Source organism: Denticeps clupeoides, chromosome 14 (genome assembly GCF_900700375.1).
Source record: "Denticeps clupeoides chromosome 14, fDenClu1.1, whole genome shotgun sequence".
In the NCBI taxonomy this organism is placed as follows: Eukaryota; Metazoa; Chordata; class Actinopteri; order Clupeiformes; family Denticipitidae; genus Denticeps; species Denticeps clupeoides.
This window is the reverse complement of record NC_041720.1, coordinates 19,613,555-19,638,356: the sequence shown is the minus strand read 5'-3', so window position 1 is coordinate 19,638,356 and position 24,802 is coordinate 19,613,555. Positions and strand designations below refer to the sequence as shown.

Below are 24,802 nucleotides of genomic sequence, written 5' to 3'. Positions count from 1 at the left end.
GGCCCATGCCTGGCCCGCCCTCCTCACCGGCTACTGGAGGACCCAGCTCCATCGCTTCCCCACCTACCCTCCCCTCAGGAGGAGCCCCCAACCTGAACTGCACCCCCCCAAAAAATTCTTTAGGGGAGCACCCCCGCTGGCTGGACTTAGGGGTACCTTGGGGCTCGTTCACCTCATCCTGGACCAGTGCAGTCAGGTTAGGAACTCCCTCCCTGGGGTTCGGCTCCGCTGCTGGGTCGCCATCTGGTGAACATAAAGAGGGGAAGTAGGGGCGACATACGGACACAAATGCTACGCACACACACACAGACAGAGACAGACAGAAAAGAGGGTCATATGGGTCCCTCTCTGGGCTCTCCGGGACCTCCTCAGGGGGCAGAGTCAGGATCTCAAGAGGCGCAACCTTCTCACCGCCTGTACCGTATCCTGACTGGTGCTGGATGTGGTGGAGGGGCAGATTTTGATCCCTTGCTCTGGGTCTGGCCAATCAAACTCCGCCTTCAGTCTCTCCAGGAAGTCCCAAAAACTCATTCCGTCTGTCTCTCCCCGCAGCCAAAGGGCTGTGCCCCAGCCCCATGCTGACCCAGTCAGAAGATGGTGGTGATCTTATCCGCATCTGAAAGGGAGGGAAGAGCAGCAAAGTACATGCCACAGGATTTTCTAAAACACTGCCATGTACCTGCTGCCCCACTGAAGGGTCCCGGGACCATGGGTATGTCCCACATGGGGCTGGACGCGTTGGTGGAGATGGTGGTGGGAATGTAGCGTGGAGGGGGGTGGGCGTCTTCTCCAGCAGGCGGGGGCACTGGTGCTGCGCTGCCGTTCAGCTGGAGAACGTCTGAGCAGAGGAAAGCTGGGGAGCGAGGCAGTCCCGGCAGCACAGTTGCTGGCTGGCAACCTCCCGTTGCCCTGTTCCACCAGCTTCCTGGCAGCAGGTACATGCCAGTCTTTTATAACATCCTGTGGCATGTACTTTGCTGCTCTTCCCTAGCTTTCAGACACGGATAAGAACACCACCATCCTCGCGTGTCTGACTGGGTTAGCATGGGGCTGGGGTGCAGCCTTCTGGCTGCAGGGAGAGACAGACAGAATGAGTTTTCGGGACTCATTGTGCCTTCCTGGTTTCGCAGATTCTCCCGGGGTTGACGTCATCATGGGCACCGCGTGCCATGGCTCGCCGGTAAGAAACCACTCCACCAGGATGGGTGTCGTGTCTCGCCGCAGATCCTCGCGGTGCTTCGTCTCTGCCTTCCTGTGTTCTCCCCATGTGAAGCCATTTGTAGTTACCTGAGGGGGGATGGCACCACCACAGATGACCAGAATGTCTGGACGGTTAAGGTTCTTCAGCTTCTACACAAGTTCCGGGACCATGGCACAGTGCACATCCGCATCCACTGCCTGCTGGGCCTGTTGGGTCTGTTGTTGAAAAAAAAAAAGAAGTGACGTGGGTCCCCACGGACCTCGCGATGATCGTGGATGAGCGCGATGGGCCTGTTGCCAGGTCAATTTCACGAAAGTTCACTAGAATGTTGCCACTGCAGAAGGGGTGGAGTTACAGTCTTTTATAGGCGGTCAGAATTGGCAGAAAGACATTTAATGGATATTAAAGTAAATACATGAGGTCACTTCAGTATTATTTCTAAGTGCTTGGTCTCATTTCTTATTCTGTCTCATTAGAGTTGTACACACAGTGTGGTAGTGGTGGCCTAGCGAGCAAGGAAGCGGACCCATAATCAGAAGGTTGCTGTTTCCAATGCCGAACAGCCAAGGTGCCACTGAGGTGGCACTGAGCAAAGTACCATCCCTACAAACTGCTCCCCGGGCACCTTTAATGACTGCCCACTGATCAGTAAGGGTGATGGGGTAAATGCAGAGACCACATTTCATTTTGTCACCTTGTGCTGTGCTTGCAGTGTATCACAATGACAATGTCAGCTCAAGAGCGGTTTTCATACAGGTTTTCATACAGGATGTCTCTGTACATTGCTGCAGTGGATTGCTGCAGATATGGTTGTCCTTCTAGAAGGTTCTACTCTGTCCACAGATGACCTCTGGAGCTCTGACAGACTAACCATCGGGTTCTTGGTCACATCCTTAACTAAGGCCCATCACCCACGATTGCTCAGTTTAGGTGGCCAGCCAGCTGTACGAAGAGTCCTTGTGGTTTTGAACTTCTTCCACTTACAGATGATGAAGACCACTGTGCTTATTGGGCTCTTCAAAGCAGCAGAAATTTTTCTGTGGCCATCACCAGATTTGTGCCTCAAGACAATTCTGTCTCGGAGGTCTACAGACAATTCCTTTGACTTTATGCTTGGTTTGTGCTCTGACATTAATTGTCAACTGTGGGACCTTATATAGACAGGTGTGTACCTTTCCAACTGTCCAATCAAGTTTTTTCCCACAGGTGGACTCCAATAAAGCTCCAACCAATCAACTTCTCAAGGATGATCAAGGCAAACAGGATGCACCTGAGCTCCATTTTGAGCCTCATGGCAAAGGCTGTGAAAGATGTTCCTCAAAATTCCTCTCTAATATGACTGACACACTTGGTGCTACATGATTCATTTCCTTTATGTGTGGTAATAAGCTATCAGAAGTGTGTACAGATTTTGTGTTGTATGATCTGGTGAGTATACATGATGACTCCAGTGCCAGTGACCTGGATGAATTGGTCGCATGGTGTTAACGTAAATGCTGCTATGGGAAGGCGGCAGGATCACCATAGCAGGGCTATCTTCCCTGACAGCCTGAGTCCATTAAATATAGAGTGGCTGGCAGGCACGGCCCATTTCCATCCTCCATGTTTGCCTTCTCCTTTCTCCTTAAATTGTTTTCTCTTCATTGCACTCTACTGTACACTGCAGAATTATGAAGTGCAGTGGACTTAGCAACTGCAGAGCATAATCAAGTTATGCTTCTACTTTGGATTTATTTGGATAATGAAACAGAGTTCCATCACCTTCTTATCCTCTCCATATTTTATAGAAGTTCCTGCACTGGCATATGAACTGTTTAAGACCTGTCACTTTCATGTATCTCAAACATCAGCTGCTCTTACTTCCAATCTAGGTATGAAATGAGGTTTCAAATAACGCAAACATTTCAATAAAAAACATATTTGTGATAAATTATTTGTTTCTAGGCTTTGCTTAGTCACTAAAGTCCATCTATCCACTGTATAATAATAGAGTCCACCTGTGTGTGTCTCATCATAAACACATCATTAGTGAATTAATAATACCAGAAGACCAAGGAACTCAGAAGACAGGTCCGAGATAAAGTTACAGTGAGGTTTAAAGCAGGGCAAGGTTATTAAAAAAGTATCTAACAGCTTTTTTGCAAATTTTTCATTTCAAAATAGCTCAAACTCAGTCAGATGGAGAGCTTCTGACAGAATCCTACTGGGATTTAGGTCTTTACATTTACTCGACCATTCTTACACATGAAAATTATTTGATTTAAACCTAAACTAGCTCTTGCTGTATGTTTATGGTGATTGTCATGCTGGAAAGTGAAGAAAAATATCACCATAGCATGATGCCATGACCACCATGTTTCACAGCGGAGATAATGTGTTTAGCCTAATGTGTTTTCTGTGTGTTGGCTGTGTTCTGGGTAGCCATGACAGGCACCCGGGGAGCAGTGTGTGGGGATGGTGCTTTGCTCAGTGGCACCTTGGCGGATCGGGATTTGAACCGCTAGGCCACCACTGCCCCTAATATATAATATATTCACCAATATATCAGGGACAATTTTTCCAACCTCTTCATCAGGAGGAGCATACCGACTACGTAATATGCACTGTGCTTTGCATGGTGCTGGGAAGAGGAGTACAATGCTGTGTTTTGTGCAATGATGACACTACAGACTTCAGGAAGCAGTACAGGGCATTAGGATGTATGAAAATATTGTTCTGACAGGAAAGTGTTTAACGGCCACTTCACAAACTCATTTCTGCTTTTCCTCTCCTCACAGCTGCACTTGATCAGGTGAAGAATGGCAGCAACTGAAACAAGTCCATCTGGTGGAGGGCAGCACTGCTAGTAATTAGTCAGAGGGATCCAGGTCCTGGCTGGAAAATCAATGACCAGTCAGCCATGATATGTGCCAAATTAATGAGCACACACATGGCACAGGAATATTTATGAATGCAACCAGCATATTGATGGTGAGTAGCAGGATATCAGATGGACTTCAGTATTGCTACTGATCTGATAAGAGAAAGAGAGAGGATGACAAACCTCTGTGGAACTGAGATGATATTTGTAGGTCTTTATTTGCAGCATCTATAAAATTTAACAATCAGCTGGATCCATTCCCTACAGATCACAATAATGAACACAAATTGAACTAACCCATATGAATTATTGGTGGTCTAGAGGTTGCGTCTATTAACTGCAATTTTAACAGCTGAAATATTTTGTTAGTTTCAACATATCAAAAATTTAACTCTGAGCTAAGGTGGTGTTTTACTTTCAAATACACCAGAATAAAACAATGCATGCTTTGACCCACTGCACAATGGATTGCCTGAACATACTACAAAGCTGTTACCTTACCAGGACAACCACCACTCTCTATTTTTAGTTTTGTATTCACCGGAAAGAAAAGTTCTGGATACAGACTTTCCATTCCTGGAGTGCTGACTGAGCAGAGCAATGTATAATTAGATCTGGGCTTCAGCTCAGGGCCAATCATGTCACATGGAGCTGCTAAATGATGGTAGAGTCTGTTATGTCAAAGCAAAAGCACAAGGCATATTGTGCACAACAAAAGAAGGAACAGAAAACGGCCATGTCACAACAGAAAATGCTTAGGTGTCATCAAAATTAATGGAAAATGACAAGCACATAGGAATGTACACACAATTCACAAGCAACAACAGAAAAAAGAGGGGAGTAAAATAGGATAATGTGCAACATATGAGCATGATAAGTCCAAAGAAGATAAAATGAAGATATGATGCCACCAGGAGAGTAGCCGTGAATGCCCAACCCACAAGGTGCACCACTGGGGAGCAAAATCAGAATCAGCAAAGAAAGTGGCAGCAAAGGCAAGACCCCTGTGGAACCAGTCGTGGTATTCTCGGTGTCCTCCTCAGCCGGCTTGGAGTGGCAACTGTCTTCAGGCAAATGTGCCAAAAAAGCACCAATGTTTTGTCAGAGTCTGGCCAGCCAAGCAATACCAGGATGTTGTAATAAGCTCCAGGCTGGCTGATGAAATTTATGTGTAGTGTTGCTCAGTTGGCAGGGAGGGCAGACATATCACCCTTTCCTCTCAGCATGTATTTCCTGTAAGCTATGCCTAAGCACACACATCCGCATGTACTGAAATTTTTATAAAGAAACATAACACAAAAGAAGATGCTCAGATGTATTCAAACTAAATATAACTAAAATAAAAATTGTGAAGTGATTGTCATTGTGATACACAGCAGCACAGCACACAGTGAAATGTGTCCTCTGCTTTTAATCCATCAGCCTTAGTGAGCAGTGGGCAGCCATGACAGGCGCCCGGGGAGCAGTGTGTGGAGACAGTGCTTTCCTCAGTGGCACCTTAGCGGATCGGAATTCGAACCAGCAACCTTCTGATTATGGGGCTGCTTCCTTAACCGCTAGGCCACCACTGCACATACACCACTGTACATAGGGATTTACACACAATTCACAAGCAACAATGGAAATAGGAAAGCATGGAAGATATATAGGGGAGCAAATTAAGATAATCTGGAATACATCAGGGTGATAATAAGGGCAAATAAGATTAAATAAAGATATGGTGCCACCGGGAGTGACAAATTGTCCTGTAAAATAAAGATAACAGAGCATAGATTATTTTTACTTTCATGCATTTACAAAAAAACTTGGTTAGTGTGTTGCTTGTGAAACTTGTGAAGTTTGAGAATTTTGATTGAACATGTGCAGATGGGGGTGAACACTGATGGAGGTGAACACTGCAGTTTTATTAGTAGCACGAATATGTGTGTAGAATCCAATGACAAGACAAATTTTTTATCACCCAGGCAAGTCTAAAAACCCAGCAGGACATGTTCGTGAAAAAGAGGAGATCTAGTCACTACCTGCATTTAGTTGTCGGTGCTGTCATTTTGTCATGGATGTGAAGCAGGGAAGGCAGGACAAATACGCACAAATCACTGACAGTGGGATTAAATAAATAAGCAGGATAGGGGATCCCTCACATGGAAACTATGCATGAAACATGGGTAAAAGACAGCACAAGGGCAGGACATATTACTAAGATATATTTATAATAATAAATAATTAAATAAATTGTAATTATTAAACAATTAAGGCAATCAGGAAACACAACACAAGGCAACATGAAAGTAAACATGGAGAACCAGGAGATCTAGTCACTACATATTGCAAACAACAGTTTACTTATCCTAATGACTTTCCTAGTCTAATTAAACAAACATCCCTGGTGGCCACCCCTGGCTTAGACTACATGGCATCAAAAAGCTTGATAAATAAAAGGCATTTGTGTTGCATATTTCAAGCGATGACAAATTAAACACATTGCACTTTAATGTTACAAGATCACAATAATCTTCACATTTTTAACTACTAATACACTTAAATTATTATTTATTTTCCAAAGCCACAGGGAGCCGCAGTGTAAGGATGAAATGTTGCCGCATGTTGCCGACCCCTGGTCTAATGGAAAAAGTGCTGGCAGAAGGTTTCTGGATGCCAGTAGCTTCAATGAGGGATATTTAAAGGTGCAGTACAGGCAGCAATAAAACCAGAAGGTATGAGAGACTGAGATAAGAGATAGAGTATATTGGGGAAATGGGCTTTGCTAAGTTTTCTCAACTTTTAAATGCAATTGAGTTTTTGCTTTCATTCATTTGGGTTCAAGAGCTACAATCAGTTACATTTGTAACATCAGTCATTCATATTAACCAGCTGTAACCTTATGGTTACATGGTGGCCTAGCAGTTAAGGAAGCAACCCTGTAATCAGAAGGTTCGAATCCCGATCCGCCAAGGTGCCACTGAGGTGCCACTGAGCACCGTCCCCACACACTGCTCGCCTGTCATGGCTGCCCACTACTTACCAAGGGTGATGGGTTAAATGCAGAGGACACATTTTGTTGTGTTCACCATGTAATGTGCAGTTCTGTGTATCACTTCACTTATATATATATATATGTGTGTCTAGGTCCTATCCTGATTGTCACATGACTCATTTCTCTGAGGTGCTACCATTTTATAAAAAAAAAAATCATGCGCAGTGCTCAAGTACGGGCAACAATTTTTGTCAACAAGCATTAGCACAAAATATTGAAGGCAAACAGATGACATCAGGGTGCAGGGGTTATAATGTTTTTTATCATGTTTACCTGTTAAATGTGAAGCTTTATTTGCTGCACTGAACTGGAGAGGAGGGTTATAAAAGGCTTGCTGTATAGTCATCTTCACACCTCCAGCCTCCCTGACTTGCTCCCAATCTCCAAGTTACTGATTACACAAACCTGCAGCTACTAATCACAGCCAGCTCTGCACAAGACTCTGATTGGCACACACCACTGGCAATACTTGTGCCACAGTTTACAATGGTGCTTCCTAGCATCTTTACAAGGGAAACCCACAAGGAAGCTAGGCAAAAAGGAAGATCGAGGATGTCACGAGTCAGCTGCATTCAGTTGCCGGTGCTGTCATTCTGTCATGGATGTGAAGCAGGGAAGGAAAAGATGCATATGCACGACTCACTGATGCTGAGATTTAATAAATAAGCAGGATAGGGGATCCCTCATACGGACACTAAGCATGAAAAAACAGCACAAGGACAGGACACGGCTAGGATACATTTATACTAATAAGAAACAAATAGAAACATTTAGTGCAATCAGTAAACAAAAGACAAAGCAACATGAAAGTAAACCTGGAGTACCAGGAATGTCCGGAATAATATTCCATTAATATATAATCATACCTTAACTCCAGTATATGGAACACTGTGAGATCTCAGCACTGATGTGCTGTGGTCACAGGTGAGGTTAGACCGATTTAGCATTTCTATTATTGCAGATAAATCAATATCTAATTAGACAAGTGCTACATTAGCAAAGCAAGCAATCTGAATCATTGTAGCAGTGGTTTACATTATTCCTGGACTAGAATACGTTATGGCTGGACTGCAATGCCACAGCAATACTTGTCTACAAAGTTCCAAAATTCTCACACATTACACCTCTGCTATGAGTTCATAACACTTTTAGTGTCCTCTCCGCCAAGGTGCCACTGAAGTGCGACTGAGCAATGCACTGTCCCCATACACTGCTCCCCGGGTGCCTTTCATGGCAGTCCACTGCTCACCAAGGGTGATGGGTTAAAGGCAGAGGACACATTTTGTTGTGTGCACCATGTGCTGTGCACCATGTGCAATCACTTCACTTTCCCTCTCATTAAAAGAGGAACAAGACATGCATCCAGACTCTTTTCAGTAATGGCTCCTTCATATTGTCAATCTCCAAGTCCCTTCCAAGCAATGATTAAAAGGGTTTAAAAGATTCTTTGCACTTTAATAGGGCTTGTGATGGTATGTAACTTAGCTAATAATCTTGTCTAGCTTTAGAGGTATGAAACTCAGATATTGACTGTAAAGCACTAATGTAATGTAATCAGACTTTTGAGCAGACTGATTGTCACTTGATTACTGTGAAAGTCACTCATAAAAGTAAACCAAAATAAAATAACAATGATAGAAGATCAAAATGTGTACGTACATCCCACCATCATCATCGCTACAGAGAAGATCTTCTCTCCATCAGTGGTAGGGGCGATGTTGCCAAAGCCGATGGTGGTGAGACTGGTCATGGTGAAGTACAGCGATGAGATGTAAAGCGTGTCTTTGCTGGGACCTCCTTCCCATTGCCCAGAGCCACTGGCATTGTAACGATATGGAGTGCCGATGTTAGTGGCTAGCTGGTAAAGCCAGCTGTCCGTCTTTATGGTATTGGTGGCTTCATCAATGACCTCATAGTCACCAATGCTGTACCAGATGCAGGCCAGCCAGTGGGCAACCAGACCAAAGACGCAAACCAGTAGAACAAGCACAGCAGCCCCATACTCCAGGTAGTGGTCCAGTTTACGAGCAACACGACCCAATCGCAACAGCCGGACAACCTTGAGTGAGCTGAACAGGCTGCTGAGACCCTGCAGAACAAAAGAGATGGATTAAATTCTACAGACATGGGAAAATGGCTGTGTCTATTAATGATTGTATAAGCTAGATGTTAATGGCAAATTGAGTTTGGTTTTAAAAGAAAACAGAGTATCTTTATCTATTAGTCGCTCTTGAAAGGGCACTTAGGAATCAAATGCGCAAAGATCTCCCAGGCTCACCTACCAATGAATTATTTTAATTTGAGCTGCTACTTCTGCCTATAGCACTTTGATCTGACACCTTCCATACCCAGGAAGGTGTCATGCTCCCTTTCTACCTTCAGTGTTCCTCATTCAAGACCTGGTCTTTGCTTTTCACTATACTATGTGCCCCTGATCAGCACGAATATTTTTATACCTCACGTTAGTGGCCATTTTTCGACTTCTGTAGGGAAAAATGGCATTTTTTTTTTTTTTTTTTTTTTTCATTTAAAATAAAACAACAGTTGAAGTGATTGCATCCTCTGATCTGACACCAGAGGGTAGTGGTTGCCCTAGCGGGTAAGAAAATAGACCTGTTATCAGAAGGTTGTTGGTTCAAATCCCGAACCACCAAGGTACCACTGAGCAAAGTACCGTACCCACACACTGCACCCCATGCGCCTTTAATGACTGCCCACTGCTCACTAAGGGTGATGGGTTAAAAGTAGAGGAGACATTTTGTCATGTGCACCATGTGTTGTGCTGCAGTGTTTCACAATGACAAGTACTTTCACTTCATTTTCACCCGTCTCTCCAGTTCTGGTTGTGGACACATGACATCTCCGCCTGGATGTACCCCAGCAGTTCTATGTCCACCACACTTCCAAGCAGCTGCCTGTTCCCACTACCCTTCACCATCTTCAGGCATGACAGTGGAGCCGACAGTGGCTGCCACCACCACCCACACCCACCACTGCCTGCAACACCACTGTAGGCTGACACGCGAACCAGGACCAGAATGAGAGAGGCGTGTAGGAGGAGACGAGAGACCTCGGTGCGGCGGGACGCACGGAGGCAGGTAAGTTCCTCCGCGTTACTCTGCGAACGCGGGCGGCGTGAGCCGCAACACCACGCTGATGTTGTCGTTTGCGGTTAAGGCACAAAGACAGGTCAGGACAGAACAGGGCGACAGGAAGGAGATCAGGTTTCGGGATTACAGACAAACTGGAACAAGCTTACTTGGCTTGAGAGTTGCTGAGCCGGGTCTGACAACGGGTGTCAATCAATGACCGAGCTGCCGGCAGCTGCTCTCTCGTCAATTTATAGGGCACACGTTACCTCGTTTCCGTGTTGCTCCTAGTCACATGTGACAGTACCCCCCCCCCCCCTCCAGGGCCGACCCCCGACGGCCCTGAAGTGGAGGCGGTACGCTGCCGGTACTCAATCACCAGAGAGGGGTCCAGGATGAAACGACTAGGGATCCAGGATCGTTCCTCAGGTCCATAGCCGGTCCAGTCTACCAGATACTGGACCCCCCGACCCCTGCGCCGAGAGGCAATAATGCGTTCCACTGAGTACGCCGGTCCCCCGTCGACGATGCGTGGCGGTGGAGGATCCGGAGCCGGAGGATGAAGGGAGGAACGGACAAAGGGCTTAAGTTTACTGACATGGAAGACCGGATGGACACGGAGGGCAGGAGGGAGTTGGAGACGGTATGTGAGGGGGTTGATCCGACTGAGGATCCGGAATGGCCTGATGTATCGAGGGGACAGTTTGTGTGACTCAGTCCTGAGACGTAGGTCTTGGGTGGACAGCCACACTCTCTGTCCCACTCGGAAGTGCAGTCGACGAGGGTGCCGGCGGTCGTGCTGGATGGACATCCTTCGGGAGGCATCCAGGAGGGCCGACCGCGCAGTTCTCCAGGCCCTTCGGCAACCACAGATTAGCTGACGGACCGAGGGGACCCCGCCTGCGGGCACCTGGTGAGAGGGGCAGTGGTGGCCTAGCGGTTAAGGAAGTGGCCCCGTAATCAGAAAGTTGCCGGTTCGAATCCCGATCCGCCAAGGTGCCACTGAGGTGCCACTGAGCAAAGCACCGTCCCCCCACACTGCTCCCCGGGCACCTGTCATGGCTGCCCACTGCTCACTCAGGGTGATGGGTTAAATGCAGAGGACAAATTTCACTGTGTGCACCGTGTGCTGTGCTGCTGTGTATCACATGTGACAATCACTTCACTTTAGAAGATGGTGGGTTGATATCCATGACAGATTTCAAAGGGGCTATGACCGGTGGCGGAGGAGACTTGCAGGTTGTTGGCCAGCTCCGCCCAAAGGAGAAATCCGGGCCAGGTGCGTTGATGTTCCGACGCAAAACACCGCAGGTATCGTCCCAGCTGTTGGTTTGCCCTCTCCACCTGGCCGTTGGTCTGGGGATGGTAGCCAGAGGAGAGGCTGCAGGTTGATCCAATAAGGGACAGAACGCCTTCCACACAGCTGAGACGAATTGGGGTCCCTGATCGGAGACGATGTCTTGGGGGAACCCATGAAGGTGGACCACGTGTTGTAGCACGAGGTCAGCGGTTGTGGCAGAGGATGGTAGGCCGGGCAGGGCGACCAAGTGGACCGCCTTGGAGAAGCGATCCACTATGGTCAGGATGGTGGTCATACCATTGGCTTCTGGAAGTTGAAAGTTGAACTGTTCGAAGAATAGTGCCCACCTTGCCTGGCGGGGATTGAGCTGTTTGATTGATATTAGATTCTGATGGTCGGTCCAGACCAGAAATGGGGTGTCACAGCTTTGCAGCCAGTGTCGCCACTCCTCGAGGGCCCACCTGACTGCCAGCAGCTCCCGGTCCCCCACCCCATACCACCACTGTGCAGGGGTGAACTTCTGTGAGAAGAAGCAACACGGGTGCAATTTCCGGTCCGGACCGCATTGAGAGAGGACGGCGCCAGCACCCACCTCTGACGCGTCCACTTGTACAACAAACGGGAGGGCAGGATCCGGGTGTTGAAGAATGGGGGCGGTGGTGAACTGCAGACACAAGGAATTAAAAGCTTGAACGGCCTCCGGGGGTAGGTGGAACGGACGTGACGAAGGTTTGGTGAGAGCAGTTAGGGGTGCTGCGACCGTACTGTAGCCACGGATGAAGCGACGATAGAAATTTGCAAACCCAAGAAACCGTTGCAGTTGCTTCAGCGTCGTGGGTAGGGGTCACAACGCCACTGCTTCCAGCTTCTTGGGCTCCATGGCCACACCCTGGGACGAGATGGTAAAACCCAGGAACGTGGTGGAGCGCTGGTGGAAGGCGCATTTCTCCAGCTTACAGTACCGTCGGTGGGCGAGCAATCTCTTTAGTACTGCTCTCACGTGTTGAATATGGGATTCCAGAGTGGGTGAGTAAATGAGTACATCGTCCAGGTAGGAATACACCCACCGTCCCAGCATGTCCTGGAGAGTATCATTGATTAACTGCTGGAAGACGGCGGGTGCGTTGCATAGACCGAATGGAATGACTAGGGATACAAAATGACCAGTGGGGGTGATGAAGGCGGTTTTCCACTCGTCGCCCCCGGATATGAATCAGGTTGTAGGCCGACCCGAGATCCAGCTTCGTAAAGTATTTGGCTCCCGAGAGGGCGTCAAGGGCGGTGTTGGTTATGGGTAAAGTTGTTCGATTTTTGACTGTGGTTTTATTGAGGCCACGATAGTCCACGCACGGTCGCAGGCCACCATCCTTCTTGGTCACATGGCCAATTGCTCTGCCTTCGAGAGGGAGTAGAGATGTCCTTTCGGGGGAGTGGTTCCCGGCAGCAGGTCAATGGCCATGTCTCCTGGTCGATGGGGAGGCAGTTGGGCAGCTTTGGCTGAACTGAAGACCCTGGCTAGGTCATGGTAACAGGAGGGGATGTTGTCTAACACTGGACGAGTCGGTTCTGGGTTCATGGAGACAGACGGGGAGGGTTGTGGCAGAAGGCAATGGCGATGGCAGTGCGCTCCCCACTCCAACACCATGCCTGACGACCAGGAGAGATGGGGTTCATGTAGGGACAGCCAGGGGAACCCGAGGAGGAGTGGTGAGGTGATAATCTTTGTCACCAGAAATTGGATTTTCTCCACATGGGAATCCAGCCGGAGTTGCAGAGGGACCGTACGGTGAATGATGGGACCTGAGGAGACCGGATGACCATCCACGGAGGTGATTGTGAGGGGATTGATGAGTAGTTCCAGGGGAATGCGATGAAGTCGGAATAACGAATGGTCTATGAAGTTTCCAGCTGCCCCGGAATCCACAAAGGCGGTGGTGGAAATGACTTGCTGGTTCCACTCCAGGACGGCCGGAAGAGTGAGTCGGGAAGTCGGCGTCATCGGCTGTGGAGGAATTGACCCAGCCGACCATGCCGTACCAATCAGCTGGGACTCCCTTTTCCTGGCCGAATAGGGCAGGCCAGGCGGAGGTGTGAAGGGGAAGCGCAGTGTGCACACAAGCCCTCCCGAAAGCGCCGCTGCTTTTCTTCGGGCGTGAGGGTTGTCCATCCCAGCTGCATGGGTTCCCCCCTATGGTCTGGAGGAGTGACGGTGGGCTGAGGTGGTGATAGAGGCGGTCGGGGAGTCCGGTGCAGGGTTGGAGTGGTGGCCGCAGTTTTCGGGAGTGCCAGCAGGTGGCGATCAATCCTCAGCGCGAGTTGAATGAGGGCCTCACATGTTGCTGGCATCTCCCGGCTGACCATCTCCCCCCGAGCTCGTGGGGCCAGACCTTCATAGTAAATCATCCGGAGGGCGTGGGCATCCAGTGGAGTCTTTGCAGCCAGGGTCCGGAATCTGGCGGTGAACTGGCTGACTGATGAGGAACCCTGGCGCAGATGGTAGAGATGCGACGCGACGTCTTCCACGCCGTCCGGGTGACAAAAGGTGTTCTTCAATTCCTCCACGAATTCGGAATACGACAGGGATGCAGAACTGGGTGAGTTGATTCGTGCGGCCGCCCACTCCGCCGCGGGACCAACGAGCAAGGTGAGTAGGAGGGCGATTCGGGACCGGGAGCTGGGGTAGCGGCTAGGCTGCAGCTCAAAAATTAACGAGAGAGTGGTGAGTCATCTCATGTAAACGCTGCCGCCGGAAGTGAACCTCCTGCGACAGACATTCAATCAGATTTTCCTGCCACGCTACTCGATCACATAAAGCAGCGAAATCTGAAGCGTTTACGTTGTGCTCGGTCATTCTGACATGCGAACCGGGACCAGAATGAGAGAGGCGTGTAGGAGGAGACGAGAGACCTTGGTGCGGCCGGACGCATGGAGGCAGGTAAGTTCCTCCGCGTTACTCTGCGAACGCGGGCGGCGCGAGCCGCAACACCAGCTGATGTTGTCGTTCGCGTTTAAGGCACAAAGACAGGACAGGACAGAACAGGGCGACAGGAAGGAGATCAGGTTTCGGGATTACAGACAAACTGGAACGAGCTTACTTGGCTTGAGGGTTGCTGAGCCGGGTCTGACGACGGGTGTCAATCAATGACCGAGCAGCCGGCAGCTGCTCTCTCGTCAATTTATAGGGCACACGTTACCTCGTTTCCGTGTTGCTCCTAGTCACATGATGGAATCATGTGACATAGGCAGAGACACGTGTGTCTGGCAGCCGCCGGTTGCCTGTTCCAGTGCCCAGAAGGAATCAGTGACATCAGTGAGGAAGGAAACAGCGCTGGGTGGCTGCTTGTGCTCAGAAATGGATCCTCATGACCCTCTGTTTTGTCAATCTAAGTGTGTGCATGTGTTTGTTATGTGTGCCATGGGTAGGGATCAGCACCGGTGTAACGACCATCAGGTGCCACTTGTCTCATCCATTCCCCTACATAAGCCTGATTTGTCATGTGCTGGAAGGTGTGTGCCTGTCTTTATGTGATAGATAGGATCACGCTTAACCAAGGGAGGTTCCTGGGCCTGTAAATTTTCCAGTGAACTTGGACGGCCTCATCAACTGCTAAGGCGTAGCACTTGCAGATCTTGACTAAGTGAGCTGCAGTTATTAGCAGAAATCACACACACTCTTAATAGGCATGATGCTAAACAACAGGTACATGCATTTGTCAAGAATTGGCGACTGTAATGCTCTACTTATTAGATGTCCAGCATCATCTCTCAGTAAAATCCAACAAGTTAACCTCACAAGACTCAGAAATGTACAACCTTGAAATATACAACCAGAGGCTCACACCAGTCACCTCAACTTCAAATGGACCAAAATCATTATAATGGACATACACTGTGGGCCATGACACTAGACAAAACCCCATTGAGACATGCTGTATGTGTTTTTAGGCTAAATATGAAAATCAATGTTGTTGTTGATGTAATGTTATGACGAGAGGGGCAGAGCTGTCAACAGATCACCACCTGGTGGTGATCTGGAATTTTATGCATGGGGCACTCCACTTCCGGTACTCCAGACCAGGTGTCTGAGGTCTCCCATGTCTTGTGTCTGCCTGATTGCCCTGAATGTTGCCAGATGTTTTAGGTTCTATAAATGTATCCCTCTGCTCCCTCACCCTTGTCTCATCATTTGCCTTTAAATAGTGAAAGTGAAGTGATTGTCATTGTGAAACGCAGCACAGTGCACACAACAAAATGTGTCCTCTGCTTTTACATTTACATTTACATTTACAGCATTTATCAGACGCCCTTATCCAGAGCGACTTACAATCAGTATTTACAGGGACAGTCTCCCTGGAGCAACTTAAGGTTAAGTGTCTTGCTCAGGGACCCAATGGTAGTAAGTGGGATTTGAACCCGGGTCTTCTGGTTCATAGGCGAGTGTCTTATCCACTAGGCTACTACCACCATTAACTTTTAACCCATTAACCCATCAGCCATGAAAGTCTGCTTGGGGAGCAGTGTGTGGGGATGGTACTTTGCTCAGTTGCACCTCAGTGGCACCTTGACTGTTCTGGATTCAAACCAGCAACCTGTTGCCAAAGCAAATGCTAAGACAAGGCAGGAATTTAGAGTGGCTATGGAAAATGACTTTCAAATGGCCTCAAAAGTATGGATCAGGGGTCTAGAGAGTGTTCTCCAATTCTCAGCCTCCCTGGTAAGGCCTATGAAAAAGTGCTTAAAAGGAGACTTAATCCAAATGTCAAACTGCCAATTCAAGACAATCAATATGGTTTTCATCCTGGCCATGGAACAGTGGACTAACTGTGCGAGCAGAGTCCTAGACTAACTTTTTTCACTCATTGCACTGGTGCACTTTTTAAGTCTGGTTAGCTCAATATAGACCTGTAGTCTCTCTGTGACCTTAATTCCACAAACATGTTTTATATTCCTGAATGGAGCAATATTCCTGAGAAAGAAGGAAAAGATTATAAATAAAAAAAAGATTTTCTGATACCTGACCCAAGGATTTGGGTCATGCTCATGATTATGCTACTATGAGCCTGGAATTATTTCTGTTTATTAGCTAAATATACTGCAGTCATCTAAAGATGCATGGAAGAGGTGGATGCAGCATCTTATTTAACATCAGGGCTTTGCATAGAAAAAGCTTCAAGCATAAGAAGCCATTAGTAACAGAAGCTCTCCCCAGTATCTGCCTTCAAACTGCTGCAGTGGGGGTATGAAGGGAGTAGCACAAAATGCGTGCTGAGCAAAGACTAATGCACAGACAGTTACCGGCAATACAGAGTCTTCCCCACGTGTTGTGTTCTTTGCAGAATTTGCTGTAGCTTGCATATGCCCAACAGACGAAGCATCTGAGATTGTCTCCTGGAGGGAGAGGAAAAGACAAAGAGCACATGTAAACAAACAATTGAAAAACTCACATTTCTTAAAATGTTACATTTTGAAAATGCAGTTTAATTAGCTGAGGGAATTTGCATTGTGAATCACACCACATCATGTTAAATGAGTTAAACAGGCATAATGGTAAAATAGCAATGCAATTTAACATTTACCAAACTACTATGGGCACTTTTTTCAAATTAGTGCTAGACATCATTGCTGCTCTATGTGCAGTGTTTGTTTAAGGTTGCTAATGTAGGGGACACATAGGCTGGTTGAATCTGATTATAAGCCTCATCCAGCCCTGCTGGATTTCATTATTTTTTTGTTAATAAATCTTGCATCTGCAATCACTTCCCCCTCTCCAACTGAGTTCCAGAGCAAATAATGACCTCACCCCAATGACATCCTGGCCAGAGGTGACCTTTCCCAAAGAACTTTAAGAGACCCAAGGATTGTAAACCATCTCCAGTGCAGATGTGCACAGATTTTAATTATTCAGCATAATAAAAGGGAGACTCCGGTCTACCCCCAGCAAAAATGGGCCATACTGTCATACTGTCAAGACGTCCCACCATTGGTCCAGCACAATCCCAAAAGCAATGACCATAAAAACGCTGATGATAAAAAAGCTGACACATCCACATCCCATGGCTCCTAAGAACACAGCCATGATGGGCATGGGCATAAAGAGAACAAATGAAGCACAATGATCTTAACTTAAACAGAATAATGCAGGACAATGGAGTGAAGGAGAAAACCAAAATATAAAGAGTTCTAATCACCCATTTCAAACGAGTAGAAGCTGGGGGTGATTGTGTTAAAGTGAAGTGATTGTGATACACAGCAGCACAGCACACGGTGCACACAATGATATTTGTCCTCTGCATTTAACCCATCACCCTGAGTGAGCAGTGGGAAGCCTTGATAGGCGCCCGGGGAGCAGTGTGTGGGGACGGTGCTTTGCTCAGTGGCACCTCAGTGGCACCTTGGCAGATCGGGATTTGAACCGCCAATCTTCTGATTACGGGGCCGATTCCTTAACCGCTAGGTCACCACTGCCCCGCAGACAAACCCTTGTGTGCTTGTGACTGGCAGCATCTTAGGGCTGCCTTAGCATCACAGATGGACACTGAGTAGAAATATAAAGAACAGAAAAGAAAAGAAAAGAAAAGAAAAGAAAAGAAAAGAAAGTTTTGGTAACAGGACACAGAACGGACAGCGCACAGACATACAGTCCAGCTCCAAACAGACAGTGTCAGGATTGGCTGACACAAATATCACAAATAATACCGCTACACCACTATTATTTATACAAATCAGCAAGGATTTGTGTACAATATTAAGATGTACCTACAACTGTAACTGAGAATCTTTCAATAAGTAACTGTAATTGAATTACACCTTTTCCTACAATAACGCATTACTATGAACCCAAATGAAGATGTCAAAACACTCAGACCCTAGCTACCTAGTAATATCAACCCTAGTATCCAGAAGATGCTTACAATCAGGTATTTGTTTAAATTTGCCCCAACAAAGGCCCTGTTGCTTGCAAAATTATTATTTCTGTTTAAACTTGTGTTAAAGCTTGTCTTTTATTGCTAATCTCTTTAGCTGAGGTCATGTGTCCCTACATAAATGTAATTTTTTTCAGCAGCACTCACCTCATCCACATTCTCAAAGGCATTTATGATGTCATATGGCAGACAGGAGAGCAGATCAATTACAAACCAGGTCTTTAGGTAGTTCATACGTATCAGCTTGGGATCAGAGATGACCTCACCTCCCGGACCCACAAAGGTGGTGTGGAAATTGAGAACAATGTCTACCAAAAAAATTACATCAACAACACTGTCCACTACCAGCCAAGCAAGGTTGTTCTGCTTGGTTTTGAAAGACACATTGTAGGGGACCATGATGGCTGTGTAGAAGGTGAGGATAAGTATCACCCAGTCCCAGGTGGTCTTAAATGTGCAATAGTGCAAAATTATGTGAGGTGGTGTCTTGGGAGCTTCCTGCTTATATTGGGGGAGGATGTCTGATCCCAGCTGAAGGGCCTGTGGGTGGGTTAATGGGTAAGATGGATGGAAAAAAGAACAATTTTAAAAATTAGATGTAGTCACATTTTAGGTAAAAATATAAATAAATATATCACAACTTTTATAACTTTTTTTCAGTTACCATATAGAACCTTAATTACTACTGAGGTATAAAATGCAATGTAATGTAACAATAACATTTAACAATGTGTTAAGCAGTTTGCTTAATTTATTGCTAGTGAAAACTGTTGAAGAATTTAGCACTTTGCATAGGGGACACTATCACTACTATAAACTTATAAATTATCAGTATAAATTATGCTTTATATAGTATTTCATACAAACCTCAGCTAGCCGGGAGTGTTTGTGGCTGACTTCAGTCTTGTTCATTGGCGCCAGCTGCTGCAGAGTGCCGCGGTTGTTGGTCAGTGCCCGTGTAAGTCGTGCAAATTTGGTCCACCCTGCCAGGTCAGTGGCAAGAGAGAACAAAATCTAAATAAATTCCAACTGTTCATTCACTGGCCCTAGTACATTTCTTGCCTACAATGAACAGTCAACAGGATGAGTATCAGCAAACAAAGCAAGCAATTAGATTCATTCTCTCTCTCACAGATGAATCTGGAGTCAAATTCCGGACCTAATATTTTTTAGTCTGCGCTTTTCTCACTACACAATTTTTAGCTCTTCAGTCAACATTTAGAAATCCTACCTAGATATAGACTGTATAGCCAAAGTGATGTTCAGATATCTGGTTGTTTGTTTGCTATTTTTGTTTCCGCAGATAGCTTACTTCCACATTGTCGTAGCAGTCAAATAACAGGGACACATGAAAGGACATCCCGCCTCAAGGGCCAGCAACAGACAGCCCAGAAAAAGAGGAGACCCGGAGACTAAAGTCGACAATCAGAGACAGATGCAACTGGCCTGGCACCCAGGACTAGTCGTCAGGCCCATAGAACTCCCAATAAACTGTTTAACTGTGAAAGAATGGTCTTTACTGATGACTCTTTCTCTCATTTCTGAGTTGCAGCCCAGCCTCTCCTCAGCGGAGGACCAAAAGATCATTCGACAAACAGAATTATGGGGCTGCAAGGAAATCCAACCCTCCTTCCAGTGATCAAGTGCTGTGCCTTACCACGGTGGACGAGAGGAAAACTCTTCGCAAAGTTAACTCACAAAAGGCTGCTGGATCAGACATCATAATTGGAACAGAGGTCAGAGAATGTAGCGACCAGCTGGCAAATGTTCTCACAGACATCTTCAACATCTCACGGAGCACCGCCATTGTTCCAATGTGTTTCATGGCCACCACCATCGTGCCCGTGCAGACCATTCCTGCTGTCTCCCACATGCCTCATTCTACCTACTGTTCTGGAGTGTGGAACAGAAATGGAGAAGACCACTGCCTTGGTGGATTCTGAGGCAGCAGGCAATTTTATCAACAACACCTATGCCCGGCGACTCTGGCTCCCTCTCGAAAGTCTCCGCCACCCAGTCACCATCACTTTAGTTGATGACCGGCTGGCAGACCCCTGACACTTTGTATGCATGCTCACTCTGAAATCATCACATTCCATGTCACCCCGATCATATCTGCTCCCATCCTGCTCTGCTACCCATGGCTGTCCAGCCACGAATCCCATCTCTCCTGGTCGTCAAGCCTCGTGCTGGTGTGGGGCACTCTCATCGCCAGTGTCTGCCCCTCCTCAAGGTCACCTGTACTCCCTCTCCAAGTCTAAACACCAAGCCATGGAACAATTCATGGCTTAAGTCCTCCATAATGGTACCAATGGTTTTCTGATTACGGGGTCACTTCCTTAACCATTCCGCTACAGGGGGCAGGGGTGGCATAGCGGCTATGGAAGTGGTGATGTGTTAAATGCAGAGGACACATTTCATTGTGTGCACCGTGTGCTGTGTTTGGTGTGCACCATAATGACAATCACTTCACTTTCACTTCAACAAGAATTAATTACTATTTGGATAGTTGACTAGTCATCAACTATTACAATGTTTAGTCTTATAATAAATTGCATAATTATAAAATGGATCATGTTTAGCTACCACCTGTGATGCCTAGATATAATAACAGTAGAGCGTGGGTCCTAATCACTCACAGCTGTGTTGAGTGGCTGATCCCAGCGACTTCCACAATCCCTGGGAGTAGTTCCTCCCCTGGGTAACGTGCTGGGAGGTCAAGCCCAAAGATGATGACAAGAAAGTAGCCTGGCGAGAGGATGGCGCCACAACTGTTTACCCCCTAGAGCCAATGCTATCCAGTCTTGAGTTGTGCGCCGTCCTCCTGGGTGCCTTGAAAAGGCCGACAGAGAGCCAGAGGAGAGGAGGTATCTGTCCCCACTGCTGCTCTACACCCTACCTCATTAGTGTTGCCCCACCACCCAGGTAGTCCTCAGCAGGTCCGCTGCGCCTATGCTGTTCCGGGTACCCTTGATGCCATGGCCAGCCCCCTTGTAGCTCTCCAGATTCACCCAAAGCCTCCACATTCCCAGAATGGCCAGCATCAAGCCGGCCTCCAAGAGCATGAGGATCAATAGGTCTGCACCCGTATGCTATGCCCAATGGCCACAGGGAGAATGGTAGTAGTGCCAGCCCAGCCTCTCCAGGCATCATCTCCAATGGTCCTGCTCCTTCCTCCTGTGAGACCACCAAGGAAGCCAGGACTGCAGCTCATTGATGGCTATTTTTTTTCGTTCCTCTTTGTATTTCATGAAATGTTAATTTGTTTTCTGAAACATTACCGTTACTTCTCAGTCACCGTACTAAGTCCATTACTTTCCTGCATCAACACAGGCTCTCATCAGTAAGTGAGTTCAAGAATATTTTGTTCAATTTCAAAAGACTTTAGAATTTTAACACAGTTCTAAAAGAATTAATACTACTTTCCATGTGTATTTTGAAATCTCCAACAATGATTGCTTTGTTTGTAGATAAAGAAATTTCTGATTTGAAGTCTGCAAATTCTTTCAGGACCTCTGCGTATGGTCCAGGGGATATGTAGATGATGCTAAAGTAAAAAGTGAGCTACTTTCCTGTTGTCATTTTAATTACAAGAGCAATTTGCATTAACATTACTTCAAATGATGTGAGTTTCCTTGAGTATTATGTTTTATTAATAACGATGGTGTTTATCCATTTTAAGATTGTGAAAAGACTGATCCATGGTTTGCCCACATATGGGGCTGAGTGCAAACACAGCCTGACAAGGACTTAATGTGGTGACATGCATGAGGAGATTTAATAGTTAAGGCCTTGACAAGACAAGTAATTTTTTATCTTAATTGCTTACAGGTTTAAAAATAAATATGACCTCACATTGTGAGGTATAACTGAACTTAATAATTAATGAAAAATGGCCATGTAAAAAAATTCACACACAAGGAATGAAATAAGTAATGTGTTAGAAGTAAAACACACACGGTCAATTTGTGCATTTTTCATATCATGGCTGTTTTCTTATGAATGAAACCACTACCCTCCCAGTGGGACCTCACCCTCTCCAACCATCACACAAATACACACATGCTCAAAAAAACATACATACACAAGCTCAGACACAGTTATGAAACATATAATTTGAATAAAATCAGAACTAATTCAGCTGAATGTGGTCAGCACTATGATCCCTTAAACTGAGATCCCTTAAAGGAAAAGCACTGACAAGAATTGCTACAAGAACTGTATCAACCAGTCAGAACATTTCCATGAACCATTTAGTCAAGCTACGGTTATAGGTAAGAGTACTGTATTTATTCTATTATCCTAGCATGGGAAGGGAACTGATTCATTGACCAATTAAGCAGGTTTTGGTGTTATCTGAAGGCAGATTATGGAGTGCACCATCAATGAAACAGCTGCTATGCTTTGGATTTCAAAGAGAGAAGGGTGAATCATATGTTGAATGTCACCAGTCTAAATAAATCTTCTACCATTCTTCCACAGAAACAGTTTTCCAATCATGACGATTCCATGAGCTCTGAGCTTTAGTTCTTTCCATTAGATTTTCATTGGCTGCGCCATTCTAGAAGCAAATTTTGGAATCATTGTCTTGCTGAAATGTCAACCCTCACTTCATCTTCAGTATCCCAGTAGATGATCAAAAATGTCTCAATATATTTTTTTCATTCATCCTTACATCAATTATATGAAGCATGCCAGTGCCATATACTGAAAAACTGCCACACACCATGATGTTCCCACCTTTAAACCTGCTTTTGGGGTGATATGCAGTGACTTTTCACCTCCAAACATGTAAGCATGTACAGTCATGGTCAAAAGTTTTGAGAATTACACAAATACTAGTTTTAATTTTCATTCATTTTTATTACAAGAGACAGTACTCCAGAGGAATATCTAGTCGCTTCAAAGACAGCAGAGACACACAGAGCCTGTGGCGGGGCATACAAACCATCACGGATTACAAGCCCCCTCCACAGACCTGTGATAGCACCATCTCCCTGCTGAACGAGCTGAACACCTTTTTCGCTCGCTTTGAAGGGAAAAACAGCACCACAGCACAGAAGACCACACCCCCTCCTGGTGACCAGGTGTTGACTCTGTCCCCGGACAGTGTGAGGAGATCCCTCAGCAGGATCAACGCTCGCAAAGCTCCGGGCCCTGACAACATTCCTGGTCGTGTACTGAAGGACTGTGCAGTGGAACTCACTGATGTCTTCACAGACATCTTTAACATTTCACTCTCCCAGGCTGTCGTCCCCACCTGCTTCAAAGATACAACAATCATTCCGGTGCCAAAAAAGTCATCTCCTTCCTGCTTTAATGACTACCGTCCAATTGCACTTACCCCCATCCTCATGAAGTGCTTTGAACGGCTAGTCATGAAGCACATTAAGTCTGCCCTTCCCCCCTCACTGGACCCCTTCCAGTTTGCATATCGGCCCAACCGCTCAACCGATGATGCCATCTCCACTGCACTCCACTCAGCACTCACACATCTGGACAAAAAAGACTCATATGTTCGAATGCTGTTCATACACTTCAGTTCAGCATTTAACACACAACAGCTCACACAAAAACTGATCCAGCTGGGGCTCAACACCTCACTGTGTAACTGGCTGTTGGACTTCCTCACAGGAAGACCACAAGCAGTACGGGTTGGCAGTAGCACATCCAGCACCATCGTCCTTAACACGGGGGCTCCTCAGGGATGTGTGCTGAGCCCCCTTCTCTTTACTCTGCTGACCCACGACTGCACTCCATCACACTGCTCCAACCTCTTCATCAAGTTTGCGGATGACACGACTGTGGTGGGACTCATTAATAACAGGGATGAGTCTAACTACAGAAGCGAGGTGAGCCGCCTGGCCAAGTGGTGCGGAGACAACAATCTCTCCCTGAATGTGGAGAAGACGAAAGAGATTGTTGTTGACTCCAGGAGAGGAAACACTCAGCATGCTCCTCTGACCATCAACGGTGCATCTGTGGAGAGAGTGAGCAGCACCAAGTTCCTGGGTGTGCACATTACTGAGGATCTCTCCTGGACAAAAAAACACCACTGCATTGGCCAAGAAAGCACAGCAGCGTCTCTACTTCCTCCGCAAACTTAGAAGAGCAAGAGCACCAGCCCCCATCATGTACACATTCTACCGAGGAACCATCGAGAGCATCCTGTCTAGCTGCATCACTGTGTGGTTTGGAGCCTGCAATGCGTCCTGCCAAAAAACTCTCCAACGCATAGTCAGAGCAGCTGAGAGAATCATCGGTGTCCCTCTCCCCTCCCTCCAAGACATCTACAGTACACGCCTCACCAAGAAAGCCCTCGGCATAGCAGCTGATCCCACCCACCCAATGCAAACCTTCTTCAGCCTGCTGCCATCAGGGAGGAGACTGCGGAG

At 46.7% G+C, this 24,802-nt stretch overlaps 1 protein-coding gene across 2 annotated transcripts in view; it reads right to left on the bottom strand.

Annotated features, from left to right (window-relative positions):
- The window catches only part of kcnh5a (potassium voltage-gated channel, subfamily H (eag-related), member 5a), a 109,255-nt gene that overhangs the window by 61,577 nt on the left and 22,876 nt on the right, over positions 1–24,802 (bottom strand). The window contains exons 5-8 of one of the 2 annotated variants that reach the window (XM_028953675.1): positions 19,275–19,390; positions 18,555–18,947; positions 16,780–16,872; positions 8,755–9,184 (exon numbers count right to left, since the gene is read on the bottom strand). In XM_028953675.1, the coding sequence (XP_028809508.1) occupies positions 8,755–9,184; positions 16,780–16,872; positions 18,555–18,947; positions 19,275–19,390 (1,032 nt within the window). Of the gene's footprint in view, positions 1–8,754; positions 9,185–16,779; positions 16,873–18,554; positions 18,948–19,274; positions 19,400–24,802 lie in introns of both variants that reach the window. The other variant, XM_028953676.1, reaches the window with a different exon arrangement.